A 27894-nucleotide genomic window follows, 5' to 3' on the forward strand; every position below is an offset into this window, starting at 1 on the left:
GCATTTCTGACAAGGTCCCCAGCCCATGAAACCCGAGTGGCACAACACCACACTGATGTCTCCAGCTTGTGGCCAAGGCTGCTGGGCTGGGCTGCTTGGTCAGGGCTGGTGGCTGGAGTGGCTTCTCTCATCGTTACAGTCCTTGTGAACAATTCAAGAGGTAAACAAAAACCTGCTAACAGGACCTTTGGCCAATTCTTGAGCCTTACATGGGAGCTTTCTCTGTTGAAAACTCACTCTTGATCTGCCTTTTAGCATCTTCTGCTGGATTACTCACAAAGCAAAGCTTCACTCTTGCTGGCCAAGGAGAATTGCTACCAGCTTCCTCCCAAGCAGAACATTTTGTCCCTTTGTTTTGCTTTCAGCAGGAGCCTGTACATTTTCTCAACTCCAGCACCAACACAGAGCATTTTGAAGATTTATACTGTGCATTACCTCCCTGGAAACACCAGTTCCTCTTCAAATCCTTCAGTACATCCTGTCCTGGAAAGGCAAGGATGGGTGTGCTGGCCATTGTTGTGGAGTCACATCCTGCTGTGACCCAGTTCTGATGCTGCTGCTTCAATCTGCCCAACTGTTGAGTTTCTGCCCAAACACACACTGGACACATCACTCCTGGAGCTGAATTCCCCCTGAGCCCTGCTCTCATTTGCAGGAGAGCAGGGCTCATCAGGGAAGGGAGAGGAGCTGCTGACAGCTCCAGGGTCAGTATCAGAGCCCAAGGACTCCCCCTGCACTGTCTCTCTGTAGGTGTCAGAGTGGCACAGGTGAAGACAGATCCATGTTTGGGACCAGTGAGTGCTTCCCAGTGAGTGCTGCACTCCCCAAACAGGGCCTGCACCCTTCTTCGCTTCCCCACTTCTCGCTGGCTAAAGAATGATGGAGCAATTTTGGGGACAAGGTGTCAGGAGAGGCTCCTGAACATCTGGAGTGAGTGGTGAGCTATTTATGGGGGACCAGGTAGCACACAGAGGATTTGGAGCCATCAAAGGCTCCTGGGGCAGAATGCTGCAGTTTGCCCTGAAATCAACAGAATCTTGTTTTGCAGATGAATTCATTCTGGGCTCCATTCATCCCATATGCCCACAGTGGACAAAGGAGCTGTAATTTTTTGCAACTGCAGCTCTACTGTATCAGAATTACGGAATTGTTTAATCTGGAAAAGCTCTCCAAGATCATTGAGTCCAACCACTTCCCCAGCACTGCCACATTCACCACTAACCCATGTCCCCAAGTGCCACCTCTACTTGTCTTCTGAACACTTCCAGGGATGTTGACTCCACCACTGCCCTGGGCAGCTGTGCCATGGCCTGGCCACCCCTTCAGGGAAATTTTCCCCAGTCTCCAACTTGACCCTCCCCTGGCACAGCTTGAGGCCGTTTGCTCTTGTCCTGTCCCTTGTTCCCTGGGAGCAGAGCCTGACATTCCTCTCCCCCCTTCTGGCAGGGACTTGTGCAGAGCCACAAGGTCTCCCCTGAGCCTCCTTTGCTCCAGGCTGAGCCCCTTTCCAGCTCCCTCAGCTGCTCCTGGGGCTCCAGACCCTTCCCCAGCTCTGTTCCCTTCCCTGAACTTGCTCCAGCCTCTCAATGTCTTTCTTCTTGTGAGGGTCCCAAGACTGCTCCCAGCACTGGAGGTGTGACCCCAGCACAGAGGGATGGTCACTGGTCCTGCTCATCACACCATGGCTGGTACAAGGCACGTGCCATTGGCCTTCCTGGCCACCTGGGCACACCTGGGCTCATGTTCAGCCCCTGATGATTTTGCTGTTGACTGTAATCACAGTCTTTTCCTCCTCTCTGCTGCCAAGCCCTTGTCCAACAGATTTTACAAGAAATTCCCTCATTAGGGAATCCTCCAGGCCTGGCTGGTCTCTGTGCCATGGATCTCACAGCTGGAGCAGCTGTCTGTCTAACACAGGGTTTGCACAAACCCTTCACACAGCAGTCAAACATACCTCTGGAAGGTAGAGAACAGAAACAGAACTCCTACTGGCTCAGGAAATATTTTATTCTTTATACTTTCATTAAAAAATAAACATAGGAAACAAAACCACAGAACACTTGTGTGATAGAAACAAACGCAGAAGGTCAGAGCATTGGCTGAAAGTGCATAATTAGGTCATGCTACCATGTCCCTGATCCCACCCTGTCCCCAAGCAAGGAGTCAGCAGGAAGCTCAACGAGCAGCACTACATGGAGCCCAGGCACTGGGGCCAAGCTGATGGCAGAGGGGAGCCTGTGCTCCCAGGAACGCAGTGAGGCAGGACATGCTGAGCAGGGAGTGCTCCATGAGCTGCTGTGATCCACTCATGGAGCCTCACCTGGGCTCCTGGGGCAGGCCAGGGATAGCAAGTGTCACAGGATGTGGAGTTATGAGACAGGGGAATAAACAGCTGAGAACAAAGGGCGAAACAGAATCCTGGATGTCACTCTGGAACAGCCCTGGAAGCAGAAAAATCCTAGATAAAAGGAAAACCTGGACACTGAAACAATGAACTTGGCTGCCTTGGGTGTGCCGGACTCAGGTCTGTCTGGGGACAAACCCCGGTGACTCACCCAGCAGGACCTCGGTGGGCAGCAGCCACTGTGTCCCTACTCCCCTGGCCTCAGCTCAGGTGACCTCCTCACAGGTGGGACACAGCCATGGCCAAGCTCCCAGTGCCACACATCCACTGCAGCTGGAGCTGTCAAGCTTTTTGAGGAAACACGATGTGATGAACCTTGCTGAGCACCTGATCAAGAGCACAAACACTGCAGACGCTTCTGTGGCGGGCCACGAGCTCCTCCCCTGCCCTCTGCCCCCGGAGCCTCAGCTCTGCCTCCCAGCAGTTGACAGCTCTGACCTGTGACTCGTTTGTGAGCAGCCCTGCGAGGACCCTGCAGACACAGTGACAGTGCAGGCCCCTCACACACAGCAGCCAGCCCGGCTCTGCAGCCACGCGCTCCGAGAGCGCCTTGGAACATTCAGGACGTACACGATGATTTGAAGCTGGAACATAAGAGCAGCTGGGCTCACCCTCACACATCCACACGGCTGAGAGCGACCCGAGGACCTGCTGAAGAGGTGACCCAGGGGTATGTACATGTCCTTGGGAGGGGTCACCAGGCTGGCTGAGACCAGGCTGGGGCAACTCTGCTCTGCCCACAGACTGAGCCGCAGGAACAGCAGAGAGTGCAGCTTCTCCTGACCCATTCATCTCCTTCCTCCAGCTTCCCACAGAGCCCCTGATTTCAAATGACTGCTGAGATCACACAGTTATGCACATGCTCTAGTCACAAGCAGCACAGAAAGCTGCTGTTCTGGTGCCTATTCCCACAGCATCCACAACTCTCAAGAACAGTGACCGCAAATCATTCGGGACTCTTCCTCCAGCCGAGACCTTTTAGAACGTTTTTCTTTGTGAGCTCCCTCCTGATCACTTCTCCCGCAGGACGCAGACTCCCGCGTCGCAGCGCTGCATCCCCAGGGAGGTGACCACTTCCCAGCTGTCAATGATGGGATCGTAGCACTCGATGCTGCTCAGCAGTGAGTTGCCATCGTATCTGCCAGGACAGAAAGCTACAAATGAAGGACAGTGCTGGAGGAAGAGGCTGAGGCATTCGGAGCTCTTTCTGGGAGGCTGGACAGCTGCATACAGCAGGTATAGCCCAAATTTTAACCCCAGCATCAGGCTGCCGTTGCTGTTTGCTGCCGCCCTCCCGCCTGCCTGGGCCCTGGACCTTTGTGCTGCCTGTTTTGGTTGGGCTCAGTGACCCTGTGGGAGTCTCCTCTGACACAGGAGAGGCCCCATGGAAGGAGCAGCAGCTGTGTCCCCTCAGGTCGCTTGCTGAGCAGGCAGAGCTGCAGGACCCCGTGGCTTACCCGGCGATGGCGTAGAGCCGGCCCCGCAGCACCGTGGCCCCCACGTAGCAGCGGGGTGTGGTCATGCTGGTCACCGTGGTCCAGGAGTCGGTGCGGATGTTGTAGGCTTCCACCGAGGAGAGGTGTGCTGTGCCATCAAACCCACCCACCACGTAAATGTGGTCATTGAGCAGAGCCACGCCAGCCCCTGCCGAGAGAAGGTGCCACAGTCACACCCACGAGTGATGCTGGCACACTGGCACACACTCACTGTCACACTCACTGTCACACTCACTGTCACACTCACTGTCACACTCACTGTCACACACTCACTGTCACACTCACTGTCACACACTCACTGTCACACTCACTGTCACACTCACTGTCACACACTCACTGTCACACTCACTGTCACACTCACTGTCACACACTCACTGTCACACACTCACTGTCACACTCACTGTCACACTCACTGTCACACACTCACTGTCACACTCACTGTCACACTCACTGTCACTCACTGTCACACACTCACTGTCACACTCACTGTCACACACTCACTGTCACACACTCACTGTCACACTCACTGTCACACTCACTGTCACACACTCACTGTCACACACTCACTGTCACACACTCACTGTCACACCCACTGTCACACCCACTGTCACACACTCACTGTCACACACCCACTGTCACACACCCACTGTCACACACTCACTGTCACACACTCACTGTCACACACTCACTGTCACACACCCACTGTCACACACTCACTGTCACACACCCACTGTCACACACCCACTGTCACACACTCACTGTCACACACCCACTGTCACACACTCACTGTCACACACTCACTGTCACACCCACTGTCACACCCACTGTCACACACTCACTGTCACACACTCACTGTCACACTCACTGTCACACTCACTGTCACACACTCACTGTCACACACTCACTGTCACACACCCACTGTCACACACTCACTGTCACACACTCACTGTCACACACTCACTGTCACACACTCACTGTCACACTCACTGTCACACTCACTGTCACACACTCACTGTCACACACTCACTGTCACACACTCACTGTCACACTCACTGTCACACACTCACTGTCACACACTCACTGTCACACACTCACTGTCACACTCACTGTCACACACCCACTGTCACACACTCACTGTCACACACTCACTGTCACACTCACTGTCACACACTCACTGTCACACACTCACTGTCACACACTCACTGTCACACACTCACTGTCACACTCACTGTCACACTCACTGTCACACACCCACTGTCACACACTCACTGTCACACACTGTCACACACTCACTGTCACACACTGTCACACACTCACTGTCACACACTCACTGTCACACTCACTGTCACACTCACTGTCACACTCACTGTCACACGTCAATTCCTCCCTCTTCACGGGACGTTTTTTATGCTTGTACCTCCCCCAAGAGAGCTGATAACCGTGTCTTGTGTTGTTGCTGTCTCCAATATACATGAAAACATCTCACTCCACAAAGCACTGCTGACTCTGGCACGGGGGCCCAGGCAGCACAGCAGCACAAGAGCTTTACATGGGCTGACACCTGAGCACAGGCGTGTGAGCAGAGCAGCACCAGCCCCACTCTGCTGGCTGGGACTGTCAGCACAGAGACTCAGAAACATTCCTCTGGTGTTTCTGACTACCTGGTGTCACCCAGCTGCTGCCTGTGGCCTGGAGAGTAGCTGCACACTGCTCCATGCAAAGCTGGAGGAGGGATTTCCCTGACATTTCTCCTCTGGAAGACAAAACGAAAACTGGTTTCTAAGCTGTTGCAGAGGCAGAGGTGGCTGGAGCAGCTGCCTGAACAGGTGTTCTCACAGTGAAAGCAGACAATAATATGCTGCTGCAACTGGGAATTTATGAAACCAGCAGCAAATAACCTCCACCAGCCTTGGTTCCTCCTTGGCAGCGCCCTCAGGTACAGCACTGGAGGACACTGTGACATTACCACACACTTGGTGGCCTCAGGGGCTTCTGCACCTGGGAACACAAACACAGTCAGCCCTGTCAGGCTGTCACCACCAACATGGAACTCTTGCACTAATGAATATCCTGATGGAAATGAGCCAGCTACCCTGCAGCTCTAGGGCATGGATCTGTTTCTTTACAAACAGGGTGTAAGAGACTTTCTGTTCCATTAAATGCATCCTGGCTTTCCTTGTCTGTCCTTGCTGAGAGCACCAGAACAGCTGGGAATGGCCAGGCTGGCCCAGTGGGCTGAAGAGACCAAACCTAATCAGGGAAATTTGGTCCAGCAATGCAATATGGCCAAGGTCTCTGAGAGGTAGTCTCCCTCCAGAATCTGTCCTAAGAGGTGAAAAGAAACAAGGAGGAAATGATCTCTGTGAATAAAGCCAAGATCACTCTTAGGCCTGGTCTTAGAATTCAGAAACCTGCATGTGGATAACTCTTAGAGGGTTTCCTGGGGGCAAAAGAAGACCTGCAGGGTCCAAGGTCACCAGGATGGACTGAACTGACACCAGGATGAAGGCTGCAAGTACCTAAGGTGTGAGTAGTTAGGGGTGTTAGTACCAGAGTGGCAGCACAAAAATTTGGGCAAGAAAAGGCCCTTGGGCACAGCCACGTTTCAGATCTTGGTGCTTCAGGTCACAGTGCCAAGGAAGGAACCAGATGAGCCAGTGCTGGGGTCAAGAGCCTCACCAGGTTCCTGCTGGCTTGTGGCCCCAAGGAGCTCATGCTGCAGCCAAGGCACGAAAGCCTTGCTTTAGCAGCCAAAGCAACCAAAGTCTCCAGCTCCTGTGGGGAGCACAGACCTGCCAAATGCCTGTTGTAGAAAGCTTTCCCTTGAACTCTGCTTTTGGCCTTGTCCGAAGTCAGCCTTCTCTGGTGCCCAAAGCAGACCCCTTGAGAAAAGCCACCTGATCCTCAAGCTCCCTAGGGATTCATGAATTGGTCTCACACGGTGCCTCTGAACTAGAAAAAGCCGCAGATTTTATCCTGTTTTATATGTATGGCCCTCTTGGATGTGGAAAGTGCCCAACTCCTAAATCAAATCCATTCTTGGCAGATAAACCAACACTTAACAGGAATAAATATTTAAAGATTGAGGTTTTGGTGAATGCCACTGCGGGCACAAGAAAACTGAAATGTTTTTGGAACAGAGCCCAGTTTTATTGAGTACCCAGTACTTGTCCCTAACCAGGAACACTGCACAGGGACCACATGGAGCACTGCTGCCCAGGATGATTGTGAGGGCCAGTTATTGAGAGAAGCAGAGAAAAAAGCAACTTCAAAAGGGATTTGGAAGAGGGTCTAAGCATGTAACTGTGGAGGCACAGAACAAGCTTCCCATGCACGCACAGGCAGGGCCAGGGCAGCCCATCAGCACGGCCTGGAGGGCAGGGCAGGAGCCCTGAGGCACACAGCAAGAGCAAGTCAACACACCTGGGCACACAGGAGCTACAGGAGCTGCACAACTCCTCTGAGAAATGAAGGAGAGCTTTAACAGAAAGATACTCCAAAATTAGGATTTAAACGCTATTTTTGTCCTAGATACAACTGCCAACTTAAAGTTTGGATAGAACACCAGGCAGAGAGGCAAGTGAAGAGTTGGTGGGGGATAATTATTGTGTGACTACACCATTTGTACAGTCACTGCTGGGTGACTCTGGCAGTGCTGCCCTGGAGCAGGGCTCAGGTGAAGGAGCAGCCTGGCAGGGCACACCTGCCTTCCCCATGAACTGTGCAGCTGACAAGCACTGACCCAATACTGCAGTCAGTTTGTGCCTTGTGAGCTCTTTTCCATGCCAGGCACTGTTCCTGGCTGCGGAAGTCACACAGCATTTCATTTCCCTCCTTGTAACCTATAACCCTGCCACAACATTCCTCTATACACACCTTGGCATGGGATGGAGACATGTGAAAGTTTGTATTTCTCTCGGGAATTCAAGCCAGTAAAATCATCCTTTCTCAAAGCCAACCCACCCACTGGGGCTGGAGCATCCTCCAGGGCAGCAGAACACACCAGCAAGTGACTGCTCCCTCAGTGCAGCAGGAAAACCTCAAGGCACTGTGGGCTCTTACCTGAGCGCTTGGTGGCCATTGGAGTGACATTTGTCCAGTGTCCAGTGTGGGGGTCATACCTCTCGACAGAGTTCAGGATGTTCAGCCCATCGTAGCCTCCTGAAACAAAACACAGGAGCAAACCATGGGGCTGAGCTGGGGAGAATGTTTTCTGTGCAGAGAGCAGTACCATGCCTGGTGGGCCCTGAGCACAGCGTGGCACTGCCAGCAGCACAGCCCACCCCAGTGGGGCACAGGATCCTGCAGCCAGCCCAGAGCCAGCTCTGCCCCTACACTGCACTGATGGGGGAGAGCAGCAATCCAGGCCAGCCCCATGGAGCTGCCTCTGAGCTCACTGTGGCCACTGCTGGTGCAGCCCTGCAGATGTGCAGCTGCCAGGTCTGTGCTGCAGATGCACGAGGCTGAATGGTGTAGGCTGGCATCTCTCAAGACCTGTTTTACAAGTGAATACCAAAATCTTTGTGCAGCACCAGCAAAGCAGTGTGCTGCCATCCACCCTGAGGGACAGCATGAGGAAGAGGAATAAATGTGGTTGGTTTATGTCCAGATTCAAGGCCAGGCTTGGCAGGGCTTGGAGCAACCTGGTCTAGTGGAAATTGTCCCTACCCATGGCAGGGGTGGAATAAGTCCCTTCTAACCCAAACCATTCAGTGGTTCTATGAAAACAGTGCCTAAGATCTGTGACTCCTCAGGAACAGGACTGCAACAGATGTGGGTGCAATGCTGGGCCTGCCTGCCCTGGGGCCTAGAAGGTGACCCACAGAACAAGCTTCAGATTGCTCTGTTCCCTCTGGCAATCTCACTGTATTCACAGCTGCTGTGGTGCTCTGAAACTGAAATGAGTGCTATAGGAATAAGCTGGAGAAGAGACAGCTCAGGATACATTTCTGGAGCACTACAGCCACCAGTGCTTTGCATGGTGCAGGAGCACTCTCTGTCCCATGGCTACCTGCTTCATTTCTGGGCATGTGGACACTTGCCCAGGCCACACAAAGCCTCAGCTGGCATTGCTTATCCCCCACACTTCTGCCATCCCTCAAATACCGTGTGTGTAAACTGTGTGTGATTTGCAATGTGCAGCATTCCATGCAGTGATGTGGCAGCTGCAGTCCAAGCCATTGTGATGGGAACAGTGAGGTCAGGCAGCACTCACTGACACAGCTGTGAGTGCCCAGTGAGGTTAAACCTCTTCTAACATGGGCATGCCAGGTTGGTGCTGCACTTGAATGGTCACTTGGGTAAAAGGGCAGGCTTTGCAGAGCTCCCAGAGGTGCTGAGGGTACCTACCCAGGCAGTAGATCACTCCGTTGGCCACCACGAGCCCTGCTCCCTCCCGTGCTGTCTGCATGTCTCCCAGCATGCTCCACTGGTCGATGTTGGGGTCGTAGCGCTCCATGCTGGTGTGCCGGCGGCTCCCGTCGAACCCACCCGACACGTAGATCATGTCTGCAGTGACAGAGGTGGGGCCCAGCTGAGCACCCTCACACACGGAGCAAAGCTACAACATGGACTGCAAACCACAGAAAACAGACTGTGGCACACACTGGGAGCCAAGATGAACCCAGGCTCCCCAGCCTGGCTCACAGGCCCAACAAACAAACTCAAGTCCCATCTGGCCCTTAAATCTGCTTCTTGCTGATGGATGAAAGAGAACACACACACAATCCAGCTATCTTTTTTCATGCTGCAGAACCACTGAAACATTGCCATACCCAAAACCAAACTCTGTCTGCGGTGAGCCTCATGTCAGTACCTCCCCAAAGTCCTCACTCCTTCCCTGCAGATGTTCCAGTCACTCCAGCACTGGATGGTCACAGCTGTACTCGGTGTCCAACACTGTCACCACCCTCAGAGCTCCCCACTCCATAATCTCTCACAGAGCCCCTTTCCCCCAGAGTTCACGGATACGTGCTGCAGGAACGCAGCGGAGGCAGAGCTCCTCTCAGGATACGTGGGCAAGTTTTCCATTTGTGCATCCCAGCGATGAGAAGGCAGAATCTCAGGCTCCCCCCCTCCCCCAGAGCCAGCCCACTCTTCACAAACCAGCTCAGGGCATCTCAGGCCGGAGCTGAGCAGCCTGTTCTGCTCTGGCGGCGACCAGGACGTACCTCCAAGGGTTGTGGCTCCTGCCAGCCCTCTCCGCACGTTCATGGGAGCCACAGAGTACCAGATGCCATCCTCATCTGCTGTGTAATCCAGGCACTCCACGGAGCTGAGCCGGGAGCGCCCGTCGTAGCCCCCGATGACGTAGATGCGGTCGTGGAGGGACACTGTGGCCACGTATCGCCGCTTGCGGGTGATGCTCTGAGACAGCAAAGCAGCACCAAGGTCAAAGAGAGAAACAACACTGGCCATGGAGACCAACCACTGCTCCTCCACCCTCTTCTGCTGCTCCTTTGGGAAATGGCCCAGAGCAGGCAGCACTATGGATTTAAGGGACACAGCCTGAGTGACTGTGCCTGCCTCCCCTTGCCATACTCTCTTCTCAGGACCATGTCTCTCTGCACTCAAATATTTCACACTAAATGTCATTTATCCTGTGCTGCTGTGTAATTTTTCATGCATTTGAGATGTTTTGTTAGCCTCCCACTGGCTCCTGCAGACACTGGTAATGGGAAAAAGAGGGGACTTTGAATATCTGATGAAGCTTTTAGCCTCCAAAAAAGATCAGAATTTTGGAACGCCAGGTGATACTGAGTCTGCCTTGACTGGTGATATTAAGGAAGAGGCAGTTCTCCACCATTTCACACAGATAAAGGTGATTTTAATTTGGGTAGAACTACTCCTCAGTGCACGAATTCTCTCTTCCCATTATGCTCCAAAACACTGCAGTGGGATCATGCAGCAGCCTGAAGGCTGCACTGATTACACTGTTCCTATTGACATTCCAATTATCATCACTAACCTTGAAGCTTAACACCCCTTCACTAAGAAACATGATAGTTCTCACTCCCACAACCAAGATGTGGGTCTCTGCAGGCTCAGCTGATCAGGTCTATGACAACAACCCCCTCAGTCACTCTGCAAGCTGAAGTGGTTTCAGCATTCACCATATAAATCTCTAAAGCATTTCAGTCAGAAATCCTCGGCAGATTGCAGAGGACAGCCCAAAGAGTTATCCAGCTGGTGCTGCAGGATCAGTGTTTGCTCACAGCCTGCTCAGCCCAGTGGTGGTCAGAAGCAGTCCCTTACCGGCAGGAAACTCCACTCCTGGGTCTTGGGGTCGTATTTCTCCACCACGTCAATGGGGGACTGCTGGCTGCCGAAGCCGCCGATCACGAGCAGCACTTCGTTAGCTCCTGAGGCACAGAGGGACAGCAAAGCCAAGTCAATCCCTTCACTACTGAAGGGTCATCTCAGGGGAACAACCTGATGAAACTCTGAGCCTTCCCTGGCACAAGCTGCCTCTAAATCCCTGTTTTTGTCTCAGCTCTGGAGAATGACCTAACCTGGCTCAGGCACTCACACTCCCTCTGTGCTCAGCAAGGAAGAGAAAGGAGAAACTCTTCAGAGCATGTGGCAGACGATTGACTGAGGTGTTAGGAGCTGGCTGCTGTTTTTCTCCTAACATCAGAGGCACTTTGAGAAGACAAGCTGCCTCAGACAGGTGCTGAAGTTCACTCTTTTATATCTCCTTTTGTATCCTTAACACTGTTCTTCCCAAACCTCTCACCACCCCATAGAATCTGTAGGAGAATGGCTGCTTCCCTGCAGCCTCCTCACAACACAAAGTCTCCTCTTGGTTGCAAGTGACATCCAGACCAGATTTAGGGGACTTTGTTCACCACATAACTGAGAAACAAGTCAGGCTGTCTGAAGCTTAGAAAACTAATTAAATATTTCCCCAGGAATTGTCTCTTAAATCTTGTGTATTTTATTTCAAAATTGCCTTCCCTCTACTTTCTCTTCTCTTAGATGAGTTCTCTGAGTTTTTCTTATTTCCTCCATGACTGTTAATAATAGCTGTGACCTGCAGAGTTTTAACTTCCTCTCTAATCACTGCCTGGAAGCAGGCTTCTGTCTCAGGTTTAGAACACCTCAGCATCCCCTTGACTCCTTGGGCCCTTTCTGGAACAGGGAGTTTATCACTAGAATTTAGGTTTAGAACACCTAAGCATCTCCTTGACTCCTTGGGCCTTTTCTGGAACAGGGAGTTTATCACTAGAATTTAGGTTTAGGACACCTCAGCATCTCCTTGACTCCTTGGGCCTTTTCTGGAACAGGGAGTTTATCACTAGAATTTAGGTTTAGAACACCTCAGCATCTCCATGACTCCTTGGGCCTTTTCTGGAACAGGGAGTTTATCACTAGAATTTAGGTTTAGAACACCTCAACATCTCCTTGACTCCTTGGGCCTTTTCTGGAACAGGGAGTTTATCACTAGAATTTAGGGCTGTCCAGCCTTTCATTGCACAAGGACCGAACACCAAGCAACATTTAACAAGGTTTTGTCTGTCACAAAGCAGAAAAGCTGCCACCTCAGATGAAGAATAATATAAAAAATAACTGGGAAGGATTCACAAGAGCTCCAACATCTTGGAAAGCCTCCTTTCCAGTAAGACAACTAAAAGTGCAATCACTTCAGTTCCTCCCATGCAAAGTTAATACATGCCTTGACCACAGTTTGTGAGTGACACATTGCTGATATCAGATGGTATGGAATCAATTAAAGCAGCTAGGGCTGAATCCAAAGGATGAACCTCAGCAATAATGTGAAGTTTTAACCTGTACAATCAGATAATAAAACAGTTTTTTAATGTCTTTTTAATCAGGCAAAGTATTTAAATTAATAAAATGAAATATCTTTTTCTAAAATCATAAAAATCACAAAATGGTTTGTATTGGAAAGGACTTGAAAGTTCATGCCATGAGGAAGCCAGCCACTCCCTGCCATGTTCAGGGACACATTCCACTAGCCCAGGTTGCTCCAAGCCCCATCCTATGGATGCTAAATGCAAGTAGAAAGCAGGGAGCACAGTGTCCGTGGAAAAGCAGACCACATAACTTTCTCAGACTGGCCTGAGAAAGCGGCTTGGGAAAACATAAGGAGGAATCAAAACAATTCTCAGAGATAGAGAACAGCCTTGCAGGTGCTGTTTGTCAGTTTCTTGTTTTCTTGCAAGAGAAGGGGTGGTGAACCCCACTGACCAATGATGGTGATGTGTTAGTTCACTGACCATAAGGGTTTTACCTTTCCAGACCTTTGTGTATCTGTCTGTAAAAGAAGATCTGGGGTAATAAACCTTGCTCTCCTGTTCAAGAGAGTCCCAATATAGTGCAACACCATCCAGCCTGGCCTTGGACACTTGCAGGGATGGGGCAGCCACAGCTTCTCTGGGCAACCTGTGCCAGGGCCTCACCATCCTCTCAGGGGAGAATTTCTTCCCTAGATTTCCCTTCTTTCAATGTGAAACTATTCCCCATTGTCCCAGTGCTGCAGTTTCTGATGAAGAGTCCCTTTCTGGCTCCTTGTTGGATCCCTTCAGATACTGGAAGTCTGATACCAGGGACAGGGTGAGCTGAAGTGCAGGTCTTTGAAACTGGCATAGGAATTCCCACAAAATGTGCTGAGGCCTGGACTATACAGGAACAGCATAACAACATTCTTTTCAGGCCAGAAAAGTCTGATCAGTATGTCCCTGACAAACCTAATCTGTCCTCCTCCTTTTGAGGTTAAACTGCTTTCTGTCCCCTAAAAGAGGTCAGAAAGGGATTTTGGGGTCTCTCTCCACACCTGCAGTAGCACTGGAGAACACACAGGCAGGATTCCTTGCAGGGAGAATGGTCCATGCTGGCATTGAGGGCAGTGCTCTGGGAGTGCACCAGGACACAGGTACAGCACAGACAGTCTGACAGAAGCAGCCAGTAAAATACTTTTCCTTCTTCTGTAGGACATTCCTACATTTATGTTGCTCTTGCATGTTCACGGCCCTAAGACAAACATTTTCTGAACAATTCAGTGACAGTGCTTGGTAGGAGTTACTGAAATAAAGGAAGATATCAACATTTATTTACCTTAACAAGGCTAGGGAGAAAAAAAAAACTGCACCTCTGAAGGGTAAGAGGGATATCCCCATCTCCCTCCTTGCACCTTCCCCTGTTCAGTTTGCTGTGGAAACTTGCTGTCACTGTAAGGCAGCTGTTACCTCACAGCTCAATTTTGGACTCTGATACCTGCCTCTTCAGATAGGAAGAAACTCTTCCAACAGTTCTTTCACAGCTGCATGCTGGGACAAAACTATCTGCAGGCACCAGCAACTCAGAAAACTGGTTTTAAGGCCACAGCAGGGGTCTGGGTTTAATGGCCATCAGCTACTCCCCACACTGGCACTAAACAATTGTGCTCTGTAGAAGAGGCACCTCTGTCCTTTACTCCAGTCCCTTCTCTGTCCCACTGGGGACTTGGGATGACGAGTTACTGCTGTTAGGAACATCAACACAATCACAAGGCACTAGACAAGGCGTCTGACACACCTGCCAGTGCCCTGGCCCCTCTCAGGGTCCCTTCCCCTGCTGCTCACCCAGACGTGCTCGTGTCCTGGGTCCTTGCATCTGGCTCCGCAGCTCGGGCCGAAGGTGGAATTTCTTGGCTTCGTCTACGAGGTCTCTGCACTGCAGGCTGCAGCGTATAAAAGGCTGGGGAGAAACATGAGTCACTGGTACATGCAATGTATTTTAAGAAACCTCAGAAGAACTGTCCTAAAGCCAACTCTCATCAGCTCAGACAGCATGAAAAGGACTTGTGTGCAGGTCCTGGTAGAGACACGGCACGCAGGGAAATGCAAAGGCAACTGAAGACCAGACTGCAGCTAAGAAGATACAGCTCCATCCTCAGAGTCTGGCACTGAAGGCTCCTTAAGGAAAATGGCTGCATTGGAACACTAAGGAAAAGCCACTTCTGCTCCATTTAAGCCAGTAGAAGTATGACTAGGAAGGGGAACTGGCAGTGAAACCACACATAACTTGTCCTGCACCTGCCATTGGAGAAGAGATGGGGTGCACAGCACAGTTAAACTATTCAGCTGATTTACTGCCCTGATCACTGTGCCCACGGGACATGGAGTTGTGAAGAGGCAACAGGAGCAGAGGTCTTGTTGAAGAGTGAAGGGCACCCAAGGACAGCCTTGTCTCCTCCCACAGTGCTGTGTAATTCCCTTCCCTAGCTGAGGGCCTGGACCAACTTCCCTTCAGCTCAGCAGTCATTTTCCCTTGGGTGTTGGGTGTACATGTTGCTTCAGAAAGCTCAGATTTTGTTCAGATTCTGCAGGTTTCTGGTGTCTGTGTGAGGCAGCCACATGGAGCCAACACTCTGCTCTCCACACTGCCCCAAGCTGAGGATGTGCCACCAGTGTGTGGCACTGCCAGACTGGACAGGTCACCCTGCACATTCAGGCTGAGAGCTGAGGGCTGTACACACTCTGTCTCGGGCTGGATTTGGAACAGATCTATTTGTTTTGGTACCAGTCCCTTTTCCATTAGCTTCAATTTCAGTTTGAAGTGGACCATGACAATCTGACTGAACACCCTTTAGCTCTGGCACAACCTAACACAACCATTAGGTTGTTGTGATTTAGTAAAATCCATAATCTATCACATCTGAGATGACTGTTGCTAAACCAGCCTTTTCCTGACCTAAAAAAATGTCTGTCATTCACTATTCAGCACCAGGTGACAAGGGATAATAATCCTTGAGTCCATCCTATCACCATCTAACCTGAAGGCTGGTTTGACCTTCTCTGGGCCTTCCTTTGAAATCTTGCCTGGGGTCAGCATCACTTCTTGTCTGGAATTAAACTTGCCCTGAAAAGCTTAATTGTCTCTACATCACCCCCATTTTGGGTTGGCTCCGCAGCATCCCAGAACAAAAAGCAGCAGTGTTAGCCATGGCTCTTGGCTGTGTGCTGGTCCTGGACCCACACAGCTGCTGTCTTTCTCACTCAAGTACTTGCTGGCCTTCTGCACCTCAGACACCTTCTGAGGAGCCATGACCTCCCTGATGTCCATGCCAGCAATCTTCAGCCTGAGGAAGGGGACCTGCCAGTGCTTAGGAATGAAGGCAGAAAGCATTTGTTGGAGACTGTGAGAGATGACAACAGAAAGGTGCTGTGCATTTGTGCAGAGACAGCTGGAGAGGGCACCCTGCGGCTGCAGAGCGGGATGCTGTGACTGCTGGCACAGCAAACACTGCTCAGCGTGACAGCAGCACTGCGGCTGAGCAGGGACAGCTCCACAGTGTCACCATCAAACAGTGGCAGCAGAGAAAGAGCTTTGAGCTCTGCAGGCCAGCAGAGCCCGGCAGGAGCAGGCAGGGAGCGCCGTACCTCGGTGTCAATGACGTCCGTGATGTAGCGCGGGGTGAGCAGCGGCATCCGCACGTACTGCAGCAGCTCCGGCAGCGACGCCTCTCGCTCCTTCTTGGAGTGTTTCACCCAGTTTATCACCGCCTCGAACACCGGCTCCTCCGAGTCCACCTGCAACAGGAGGCACATCCTGATCACCTGGCAGCCTGACACTGCAGCTACTGCCATGGAGCACACAATGTCCAGGCTGTTGCACTGCTTCACACGAGCAAGGGAGCAGGACACGTCAGCTATGTGTCTCTTAGGGAAATCCCCACAGCCACAGTGAATTCCCTCACTTTCTTTTCCTTAAACCTGCGTTTGCTTTTTCCTCTGCAGCTGAGATCAACAATGGGCAGTCCTAGCCCCAGAGCAGTGTTAGGTGTTGTGGAGCAGAGCCTGGAGCTGAGAGCGCCATCCACTGACCAGTGGGAACTCAGAGGATAGCTCCCCCAGTTCTCTGGAGCAGGAGCTGTGATCCTGCAAAATTCCAAGTGCTATCAAAGAGATGATTTGAATCCTGTTTCCTTTGCACAGCGAACTGCTTAGGCCCTGGCAGCCCCGTGCCCACGCACTGCTCCTCAGACACTCCAGCCAGAGCAGGTACATTTAAGGGATCTTTTCATTTCAATCCACCTTTTAAAAACCACAAAGGATTTCAGAGTGGAGAATCCCAGGGCATGAACGTTACTGTTTATTTCTACTGTTTATTTTATTTTATCACTAGTTTATTTCTGTCTCCATTCAGGACATGTTGGTGCTTACACCACTTCTGGGAGATTACACTGATTAAACCATCCAAATTTGATACTGTTAGAGAACCACAGGTGCTTTGGGACACCTCCTATTACCAAAAGCAAAAGAATGGTAAAAATCTCTATTATATATTACTTAGAGTTTGTTTTCTTTTTGCACATCTATCAGATCATCCAATGTAAAAGGAAATCAGACGTGAATTTATTATCACAAAGTCTGTTAACTGAGACTAAATATGAAGATAAAATAAGAGCCTGTGATGAAAGGACCGAGCCTTCCCACCAGCCTATGACTGGTCCCCTTTGAAGTCCAGTTTGAAGCTGTCAGGCAGAATGTTTTGAAGCAGGGAGCCATAGAGGTTAATTATGTAAGGCATTCTTCTATGCCATTGTTTTATATTTGTTACAATGTAATTTGGAATGGCCTCTTTTTCTTGGAATTACAGGGAAAGGACAATGAGAGCTCACAAAAGGAGAGCAGACTACTGTATTGTTTCCAATTTCCCCACCTCCTCTTTAAATCAAATAATCCTGTGTTGATTTATTCCCTCCTGAACTGTATGTCCTCAGATATATTTAACAGTTTTACTGTTCATTAGATCATTTATGTTTTCTGATAAATGATGAGTAACACTAAATGCAGGATCACAGTGGGGACCTGTCATTGCACTTCTTGAGCAGCCCAGAGATTTTCTGAGGGTGTTCCCTCACCATGCTCTTGGTTCCACACAGCACCTCTGTGCTGGCACAGGAGGAGAGACATCTGCTCCTCATCCCAGACTGGTTTGGGTTGGAAGGGACTTTAAAGCCCATCCTATTCCACCCCCTGCCATGGGCAGGACACCTTCCACCACACCAGGCTGCTCCAAGCCCCATCCAGCCTGGCCTTGGGCACTTCCAGGGATGGGGCAGCCACAGCTGCTCTGGGCACCTGTGCCAGGGCCTCCCCACCCTCACAAGGAAGAATTCCTTCCCAACATCAAGTCTAAATATCTCCCATTTAAAGCTGTTACCCCTTGTCCTATCACTCTCTGCCCACTTAAAAAAATCACTTTTCCTCTTTTTTATAAGCCCCTTTATAAGCTCTCCCTGGAGCTGTCTCTTCTCCAGGTGAACACCCCCAGCTCTCCCAGCCTGGCTCCAGAGCAGAGGGGCTCCAGCCCTCAGAGCAGCTCCATGGCCTCCCCTGGACCTTTTCTAACAGGTCCACGTGTTTCTTGTGCTGAGAACCCCAGATCTGAACACAGCACTCCAGGTGAGGTCTCACAAGGACAGAGAAGAGGGCGAGAATCCCCTCCTTTGATCTATTTACATATTCTACCACATATCCTTAAGGTACAACAGTGCATGCCCAACAAACTGCCTGCTGCAAGATCTGAGCCAGCCCTTCCAATCCACAAGAAATGTCACTTTTCCCAAGCAGATTATCCAAGAAGCTTGGCTGGGTCATTCTGAAGCTCCTCATTATTTTCCTCCCAGCCCAGAAGCTGCTCTCAGTATCATCACAACCCACAGGAGCTCAGCCCCTCACAGCACAAAACTGCAGCCTGTCAAACACCAAACACAGCCTTCTCCTCTGCAGATCCCAGCTGGAGCCAGGTCCTTCACCACTGGCTCACATGCTCTTTCTCAAGCAGCCTCATTAACAAGGGGATCTTGGCATGGCTGAAGACCACTTTCAAAGAATACATCAACAATTCTCCTCTGGCTACCCCTGTACTGGCTTTTCAAGAATCCCACCAAAGATATTCCATACACTGGTCTACTTCCAAGCATTCCTGTTCCCCTGACCTCTGAGCAGTGGTTGCTTCAAGCCTTTCAACTGCAGTGAACATCAGCTCTTGACAAAATCCACCTCAACAGATAATCAAGCTCTCTCCTCATTACCAGGGAATGTTCAACTTATTCATACAAAAGCTGTAAAAATGTATTTGACATGTTCCAGTCACATAGCACATCCTCCAGAATCTGACCTTCAGGGAACTAAATCTCCCTGCAACCTCCTGCAGGGTCACACCACCCTGCACCATCCCAGGGTTCCTTGTGCTGCTGATCAGCAGGCAAACAGAATTTAAAGCTTGGGGCTATTTCTGAAATGCAGCCATTGAGACAATTTATCTTCTCCAGGGAAAGGAGGGAATGAAGGGCCAATAACTGCAAAGGGAACTAACTCACTGTCATTGACTTGCAAGGAACACTTGTGTGACAACAAATTCTTACAGAGAAGTTACATGGTATTGATAAAATTACAAGCTAGCAAAAATAAAAATAGACGGTTCTTGAAAATTAAACTTCAAGTTCAGGAACGGTGTGAGGAGTCCATGCCAGGAGTATGGACTAATTACTGACTGGTTTCAATGTTTTACTTCAATGCTTTGCATAGTAATGGTACTTTTCAGGTTTTACCTGAATTTCATCACACTTGATGAGCTTTTCAACCTCTTCTTGATTTAAGAGGATAAACTCTTCATGCTGAACCACCTCTGGAAAATGTTTCTGGCTGAAGACCTCTGCAGCTTGCATTAGATCCACACAATTGTGTGTCTCAGCAAAATCCCGAATGCCCAAACAATTTGATGGATCCAGCTGGCTTTCTAGAAACTCACAGCAAGCTTGTTTCACACCTATGGAAAATTGGAGGGGTGAATGAGCACTGCACGCTTACTATCAATCCACTGCTTTGGCAAGGGCTTCAAGAAAGAAAGTTCTAAGTAATAAGAAAAATCCAACTCAGATAACAAGTATTACAGAAACACACACATGCATGTATTGCTTTGGGGACTGTGAAGACACTTGGAGCAGCCAGACCACGTTTTGGGCTGGTCTGAGCTCTGGCTGTTCTATTCCAGTGAAAAAATTACATCAATTGGATACTAGGAAGACTCCAATGTGAGTTGTAATCAGCTGCATGGATTATAAACCACTAATGTGTCTGCTAGTGGATATAGCACCAGATTTCTAGGTCTATGATAACTTTTGGGTAAGTTGTCTGGGATTTGGGGTAATTGTCCAGGATAGCTCCACAGGTGCATGTACAATGACAACAACCAGTCTGTTACTGACCCAGACATACTGTGATGGCAGCTCAAATGACATCCAGGATTGCTTATTATAATAATAATATAACTGAGCTGTAACATTTATGTGCTACACAACTCACAATTCCTCTTGGGAATATTCCTGCAGAAGTACAGTAGCCCAAAGAATGGAACCTGTTTTACCATTTTGTTTTGCACCCAAATCCGTTCCTCTACCAATGAGGTACTCTACATCTACCACAGCACACAAGAAAATATATGCTTGATGTAACTACTTATAAATATTATTCCTCTGCCCATCCCTCTTCCATGCACATAGGGTCAAACAAACCAAATCTCTAAAGAGCAGCAATGATGCAATTTGTGCTAATCCTTGAATTACCTTTCAGCTGAAGCAGACATGCTGCTGGCAGCAATTCTTGGACGTTTTCTACTGTCACATGCACAGTTTCTGTATATACAAAGTCCAGCAGGATTTCCATGGTGGAGGCTGTCAGGCCCTGGATATCCACACAGGGTTTATCTTTCTCTGAGAGCTGTAAATAAAAAGGGAGACACAGCTTTATTTTTCATTAATGTGATCAGAAAGCCCACAACACTCAGCAGGTTTGAAAATAAGATCTGTCAGAGAATTCAACAGAGGTCTTGCTTTCTATTCTGGTGCTCACTGAAAAGATATAGGGAAGGAGGGAATTTCCCTACAGAATTCACTTACAGAATGAGTAAATGATAAAGTTCTTTATGGATCAAAAGGACAGTCACACTGTACAGTAAAACCTGTGAGCTGAGATCTGAGTCAGCAGAGAATACGTGTCACCTGTGCAAGACAACTAAACTCCTCCATGCAGTACTCCAGCTTTACTCCAAGGGAATTCCTCCATGAGCTGGATGTGTGTGACACGCTGCAGCTCCCATTGAGTCCCCACCTGAGTGTTGGCCCTTTAACAGTGTGAAAGAGGCCAATCCACACCCAGAGTGCAGGCATTTGAATCATTTCAGTTCAGCACAGAAAGAGGGGCTGGGGGCCAACCCCCAAAGCCAGCACATGACTGGCAAAACTGTTTACTATTTATACATTGTAGCAAACAAAGGTATTAATGTTTATTGGCACAAGATACATAGTTCTCTTATTGATTATCCTTCTATCTCCTACTGGTTAACGATTTCCTTGCTTCTTAGGCTGATTAGTCCCATGCTCAGTCCTTCTCTTCCTCTGGGTCAGGGGACTTCTGGAGTCGGTGGCTGTGAGTCAGTGGTTACGACATGCCCCTGTTGGAATTACCTTCTACCCATTCAGAGCTGAATTCAGCACAGCTGCTGGGCTGACTTTATCAATTTCTTCCTTATTTTGAGAGTTTTGCCAAGTGTCTCTGTGGCCCAGAAATCTGGCATCTCTGTGCCCCCTACTAGGAGGACATCCTTCTGCCTGAGCTGGGCATGTCCAGCCCTAAACCTGAACAAGTCAATTCTACTGACAAGTAATTTTCCTTTCCAGCACCTGGACATCTTCACCACTCCCCTTTAAAACCAAGCCAAAGAAAAAGCTTTCTCAACCTGTCAGTTTCCTGATTCATTCTTCAAGCTTATGGTGAATTTCATTCCTAAAATGAAATTAAGTAAAATGACAGTTTGTGCAATGATGGCACTTACTTACACAATCCAGACTTTGTCCCCTGACTATTTTATCACCTCTATGATTAATTTTGGAATAATTATTTTTTCCAAGGAACATTATCCTCTCAGTGGTCAATCTCTGGGAATAGCAAATACTGTGAATCCATCAAATTTGCACAAAACAGATTACATTTCACAAAGCATCAGTTTTATGGTTCAGTGCCTCCAGCACAGAGCTGCTGGCAGAGCACTCAATGATTCTTGACCAGTGGACTGGCTGGTGGGCTCACCGATCACACCCTGCACATTGCTGCCAGCTCAGCAGCATGGCTGCACCTCAAGAGATAATAATCTTCCTGTGGCATGCTACAAAACCAGCCCCTGACTTCTGGAATAGTCAGCACCAGTGCAAGCACAATGCAGACAAAAGCTCATGGCTTCTCCTTCCAAAAATGAGCCCAAAGTGGGTACAGCCAGTTGGGCAGAGGCTCAGGGAGCAGAAAGTATGGCCAAAACACCATCACTGAACTTCAAATCTGCTACAGCTGGGGAAAAGGTGATACAGAATACAGAAAATAGGAGCAGTGGAAGCTACTCCTGCAGAGGCACTCCATGACACAGCAGAGATGTCTGCTGGGACTGAGCCCTGCCTATGATGCAGAGATACATTTGCAGTAGAGAAGTACAGGAGGTAATGGTGACCCTCGAAGGAATTTGAGGCAAGAGGCCTTTCAAATCTGTTGACTCAGTGAACAAACTTTATGGCTTCCAAAGTCAGGAAGGAGCAGCAAATTACCTTGTCTGACCTGCTGTGTGACAGACCAGGCATTGCATTCAGAAGCTAAAACCAGTTCCTGCCTTGGGCCAGACAAAACATTCCTGAAACAAGACTAAGCTGTTTGTACCACAAAGGACACAGATGCTACCAAAGTTCAGAACTGATCAGACAAGACATTCAGATGATTCCAATAAGCAAATGCAGACATAAACCATACACATTTAGGATCAAAGATGTTACAAACTTCTTCCTGATAGCTGTAAGCATCAGTTTTTCACATTATCAGCCTGGAGCTGATAAAGAAGCTCCTGACCCACAATCAACCAGCCACGCATGTATTCTCTTTATATTGCTGACCACAACACAAAGCATGAGGACAATGCTAATACCATAGAGATGATTACTTCCTGCTTCCCTTGTATTTCTGCTACACTCCACTACTCAGTTGCTATTTTGCTCAGTTTACTCACATGTTAAGAATGCCTAGAAGGAAGAAAGGATTTCATGTAACTTCACCTAATGTGTGTGATGCAGAATTGGGATCCTAACATCATACCTTAGAGAAGGATCTCAGTGACAGAATCAAGACAACTTGGTTCTGAACACAGAATCATGGAATGGTCTTGGTTGGAAGGGACCTTCTGTAGACTCTCTGTCAGTTTGAAGCCATTCCCCTTTCTCCTGTAATCCCAATGAAAACAGTCTCTCAACATCTTTCTGGTTGGTTCCCTTCAGGTACTGGAAGGCCACCCTAGAACCTTGTCCAGACTCAAGAATCCTAATTCTTCTCAGCCTTTCAGACTCATGAGGACGCTGAGCTGAGCTCCAGCCTGTGTGTGCAGCATTAGAGAACTGCCTGCAGTGCTCAGGGCTGGGCTGCTGGGACACAGACTGACTCTTGTTCATCCATGCAGCCACATACTTGGTCAGAATGCAAGATGATGGTCACAGAATGCCAACCAACACGCAGGCCAGGCAGCTGTCCTCTCCAAGGTGTTCACTGCTCACTTTTGAGGTTGTTCTGTGGTATCACACAGAATCTCTGCTGTCAGAATTTCAGATCGGTTTCCCACTTTTTTGTTTAATATCAGAGCTCTGCTCACTCTCCCTGAAGGAAGTAAAGTAGCCAGGGATTGATACACCCTTATACAAGCACATTTCTAACATCATAGGAAGCGTGCAGCAGTATAGATCCCAAAATCAACTGCAGCATCCAGGAAAACAACTAAGGAGAGTCACTTTGAGGCCTCAGGAGTTTTACCTCAAGATGTCCAAGCTGCTGAAAGCCTTAAGGCAGGGGCTGCAGGTTACAGCTCTTTTGTGAAACACAGCGTTGCTTCTTCCATTCCATCCATAATCATTGTGCTGGGTGTAGCTGAGTTAATTTCCTTCCCAGTGGCTGGCACGGGGCTGTATTTTGGATTTGTGCTGAATGTAGGGACGATAATGGAGATGTTTTTGTTATTGCTGAGCAGTGGTCACACACAGCCAAGGCCTTTTCTGCTTTTCATAGTGCCAGGCTGGCGAGGGGGCTGGGGGTGCACAGGAAGCTGGGAGGAGACACAGCTGGGACAGATGACCCAAAGTGATCAAAGGCATGTTCCAGACCATACGACATCACCCTCAGAATGTAAAGTGGGGGGCAGAAGGAAGGAGGGGGAGGGATGTTTGCAGTGATGGTGTTTGTCTTCTCAAGTCACTGTTATGTGCCATGGAACCCTGCTCTCTGTGGGATGGCTGAACACCTGCCTGTCCATGGGAAACGGAGTGAATTCCTGGTTTTGTTTGCATGTGTGGCTTTTGCTTTCCATATTAAACTGTTTTTACCTCAACCCACAAATTTTCCCTTTTACCCTTCTGACTCTCTCCCTGATCCTGCTGGTGGGGGAGCAAGACAGGGCTCTGAGGGGCTTGGCTGCTGCCTGGGGCTAAACCACAACAATTATGCAGGAGAATGGGTCTAAAATTTTGCAACTCCTTTCTTGCCCAAGGCTACTTCTTGTTTTTGTCTTTACTAATGCAGATACACAAAAGTACACTTGAATAAACCCCAATTTCTTCTCACAGGGGAAGAGAAACTCTGGCATGACAGTGCTAATGTGTGGCTCACTACACCCTGGAGAGCAATTACTGTGCAGGGAAGTTGACCATGTAAGAACCAGGAAACACCAGTTGTTTACTTTCAGAATAGTATTTCTCTGTTCTGGGGGAAAAGAACCCTTCAATTTCTAGAACATAGCCTTCAAGAGAAGACAGAACAGTTTCTTTCTGAGGTGGAGCCAGTGATCAACTCTTAAAAGATCCCAAGTTATGTTAACTTGGCCAAACAAAGACGAATACCAGTGCTCAACCAAGATCCAGGGGAGATAAAACTGTTCTGCAATTTTCACTATGAGGAACAACCTTGTAGGTAAAACTGATGGTGTTTCAGTTTTCCTGCACCACTCAGCACAGGGGCAAAATGTTGTAAAAAGCCTGGGGTTCATCAGGTGATCAGTGGCTTCTCCTCATTCCGTAAAATAGGAACAGAAAATGGGAAGAAATTAATTCTAAGCTAGATTGAGAATGTTTTAGAATGTTAAAAATCGGAAGTGAGAGGAGGAAGGAAACTTGAGACACAGAGAGGGAAAGGCAGTTTTTTTATGACAACAGTATCTGCTGACAGTCTCAGTGTCAGTCTGGCCATGCACAGATGTGACACCAGGAATACTGTGGCATAACCCCAGGATAAAAGGCTAGGAATGCCATGGCATAACCCCAAGATCAATTCTGAGCAAAGCCTCGTGCAGTCCAACCTGGCACATCAGAGAAGCCAAGCAGTCCCCAGGCCCCATTTCCCCAGGAGGAAAGCGATGGAGTGCCAAAGAAGCCCTGGCAGGGTGTGTCAGTCCATGACACCACACACAATCTAAGCTCCCTGGCGTCCCAGCCTGGCCAAACTCTGCACCCACAAGTGCCTGGAGATTGTCCAAGCACTGTCCCATCACAGGCCTCGACACACTTGTTGCTGACACACACAGGAAACAAGTCCACTCTGAGGCTTCCCTTCCTGGAAGGAAGCTCTCCCACAAACACTCTGTAATTGTGTGCCCCTTGGCAGGTTGGTCACTTTAAGGTTTCCATAACAAAGAAGCAAGTTTGGAAGAAACACAAACTAAGCAAAAGAAAAAAAACCCTTAAAGCAGGGGCAGTGTGGAAGCATGAGACAGCAAGCAATTCTGCCCACTGAGCACAGGTGTTTGCCCAGGAAAATTTTAATTTCCTAGGAAGATCTACATGTCTGAATGAATATCACTATGATATTACAGTTAATGTGAGTGTAACAAAGCAAGGAGAGACATCTCAGCTCAGACCCAAAGCACACCAACGCCCGGCCTTTGTTAGCAGCCACAAAGAACGTTCTGGAGCACAGGGAGTGATTGGATCTCTGCACACTGCCTAGACAAAGTCCAGAAGTCAGAAGCACTGAGAGGATTGTGGAGGCAAACCCAGAGAAGCAAAGATATTCTGCTGTACTGCTGAGCACCTAGAGCTACTGGAAAACAGAGAACTTCAGCCTCCAGGGATTGAATTTGCTTTGTGCGTTTTCTTCATTTAATTGCATTTCCTTTATGCAGAGAAAGAGCACAAACCTGATGAATTTACAAATTTCATGAAGATATGGACAAAAAAAAAAATATTGATCTGTGGTCAGGCCACACATGCATCATTTTGGTTGCTTTGCACAGGACTGTGAAAACTGAGACACCTGCTGCCCTGACAGCACTGACAGCAGTGGGCACACAGCTCTGCCACAGCCTTCATGCCTGGGTAAAACAAAGAAAAATATCATTGTCTGCTGCAATGACTCCTGGGCTAGCAGGGAGGGCTCTAGGACCTGTGAGCTACTTAACAGTGTTTCTCCCTGCTAATGGGGAAGGTGGTAGGATAAGGAAAACATCTTCCATAAGATAAAGCTGCAAAGATTGACTCAAACTTATAAAGACAAAGCCAGGCAAAGCATCTGACGTTTAACAGTGAGTGCTAGCTCTAGCTGAAGCAGTGCCTGTCAGTGACTCAGGGAAACTGCACACAGGTACTGCAAGTCTCACAGGAAGGGCTGAGAGCCAAGGTGCTCACAGGTGAGATGTGCTGAGTGCAGCACCTGGCGCTCAGAGCCACCCCAGCCCCAGTGACATCCCCGTGGCAGGAGAGCAGCACAGCTCAGCTCTCAGCCAGTGCCAAGGGGAGGCCAGAGCACACATCAAACACCCTCCCCTGCACGGAAAGGGTTGCCCAGACTCCCCAGCACAGCTCCCACAGCTTGGCACCAGGGCAAGAAAGATGCCCGGAACCACAGAAACCACAAATCATCACTAGAAAAATAAGGAAATGTATCAGAACTCTCCGGCTTGGCAGCTCAGCCTGGCAGCTCACTGGGCACAAGGTGGTCACAGCAGACCATGAATCAAGGCCACAGTCCCTACCACAACCTCTTAACTCCCCACTAGGTCACCATAAATGGCTCTGGGGCCACCATAAGAGGACACAGAATCAGCTCGAAGAGCTCCAGGGCTACCAGGACAGAATCCAGAGGGCTCCAGGGCCAGCATGGGGGGATTCAGAGAGACCCGGGGCCACCATGGTTGGACCTCGAGCCCACAGAGAAATCCAGAGCCACCATGGGGGTTCCCGAGGCACCCACAGCCACCATGAAGGGATCGAGAAGCACAACAGGGGCATCCTGAGCAACCACGGGGAGTATCCAGTGGACTCCAGGATCACCACAAGGGGATCCTGAGCCCCCACGGGGGAATCCTGGCCCAGCTGCTGAGCAGGTCAACAGAGAACAGCCCAAGCACTGGGCAGCCCTGCCTCCTCCACCCACGGAGCACCCAGGGCCGGCGGCAGCACCGACCTCGCTGGTGAACATGGCGCAGAAGTAGTCGCTGCAGGCGGCCAGGACGATGCGGTGGGCCGGGAAGTCCTTGTGCTCCACGCGGAGGGTGACGTCGCAGAGCGTGTTGCTCTTACGCAGGGCATTCATGGCGTTGAGGATGGACTTGGCGTGGGAGTTGGTCATGATGTCCTTGGGGGGGGCCATGGCGCGCGGCACCTGCGGGCACAGCCAGCACGGCCACATGGCACGGCGCCCGCCGCCGACAGGGGGCGCTGCCGCCGCGCCGCCCCGCCCGCCCTCAGCGCCCGCCCCGCCCGCCGCCCCCGCCCACCGCGACCCCGCGGCGCGGCCGCCCCGGCGACACCACCCCGGGGCCGCCAGCCCAGCCCTGCCCAGCCCGGCCCCGCCCCGCTCCGCTCCGCCCGGGGCTGCCCGGCCCGGCCGCACTCACCGCCGCGGGGAGAGGTCCCGGCCCGCACACCTCGCCTCCCCCCGCCCTTCCCTCTCCCCGCGCCGCGCGCTCTGATTG

The 27894-nt window shown here is 49.9% G+C and overlaps 1 protein-coding gene across 2 annotated transcripts; it reads right to left on the bottom strand.

Moving 5' to 3' along the window:
* Window positions 1-1988: 1988 nt before the first annotated feature.
* On the bottom strand, window positions 1989-27894 carry KLHL12 (kelch like family member 12). Of its 2 annotated transcripts, XM_014258903.2 has the most exons (12): window positions 27817-27894; window positions 27384-27581; window positions 20477-20630; window positions 19463-19680; window positions 16284-16433; window positions 14484-14598; window positions 11155-11261; window positions 10071-10266; window positions 9250-9408; window positions 7963-8061; window positions 3862-4048; window positions 1989-3542 (listed from the first exon to the last, which is right to left on the bottom strand). In XM_014258903.2, the coding sequence occupies exons 2-12, from the start codon at window positions 27567-27569 to the stop codon at window positions 3416-3418; spliced, it is 1698 nt and encodes a 565-aa protein (XP_014114378.1). In that variant the 5' UTR covers window positions 27570-27581; window positions 27817-27894; the 3' UTR covers window positions 1989-3415. The 2 variants fall into 2 exon arrangements, with proteins under 2 accessions (XP_014114378.1, XP_005530239.1); XM_005530182.3 differs by lacking the exon at window positions 27817-27894 and having other exon boundaries at window positions 27384-27608.

The sequence above is a fragment of the Pseudopodoces humilis genome, chromosome 26, assembly GCF_049639895.1.
Source record: "Pseudopodoces humilis isolate 2021_Gansu_Grassland_sample_001 chromosome 26, ASM4963989v1, whole genome shotgun sequence".
Classification (NCBI taxonomy): Eukaryota; Metazoa; Chordata; class Aves; order Passeriformes; family Paridae; genus Pseudopodoces; species Pseudopodoces humilis.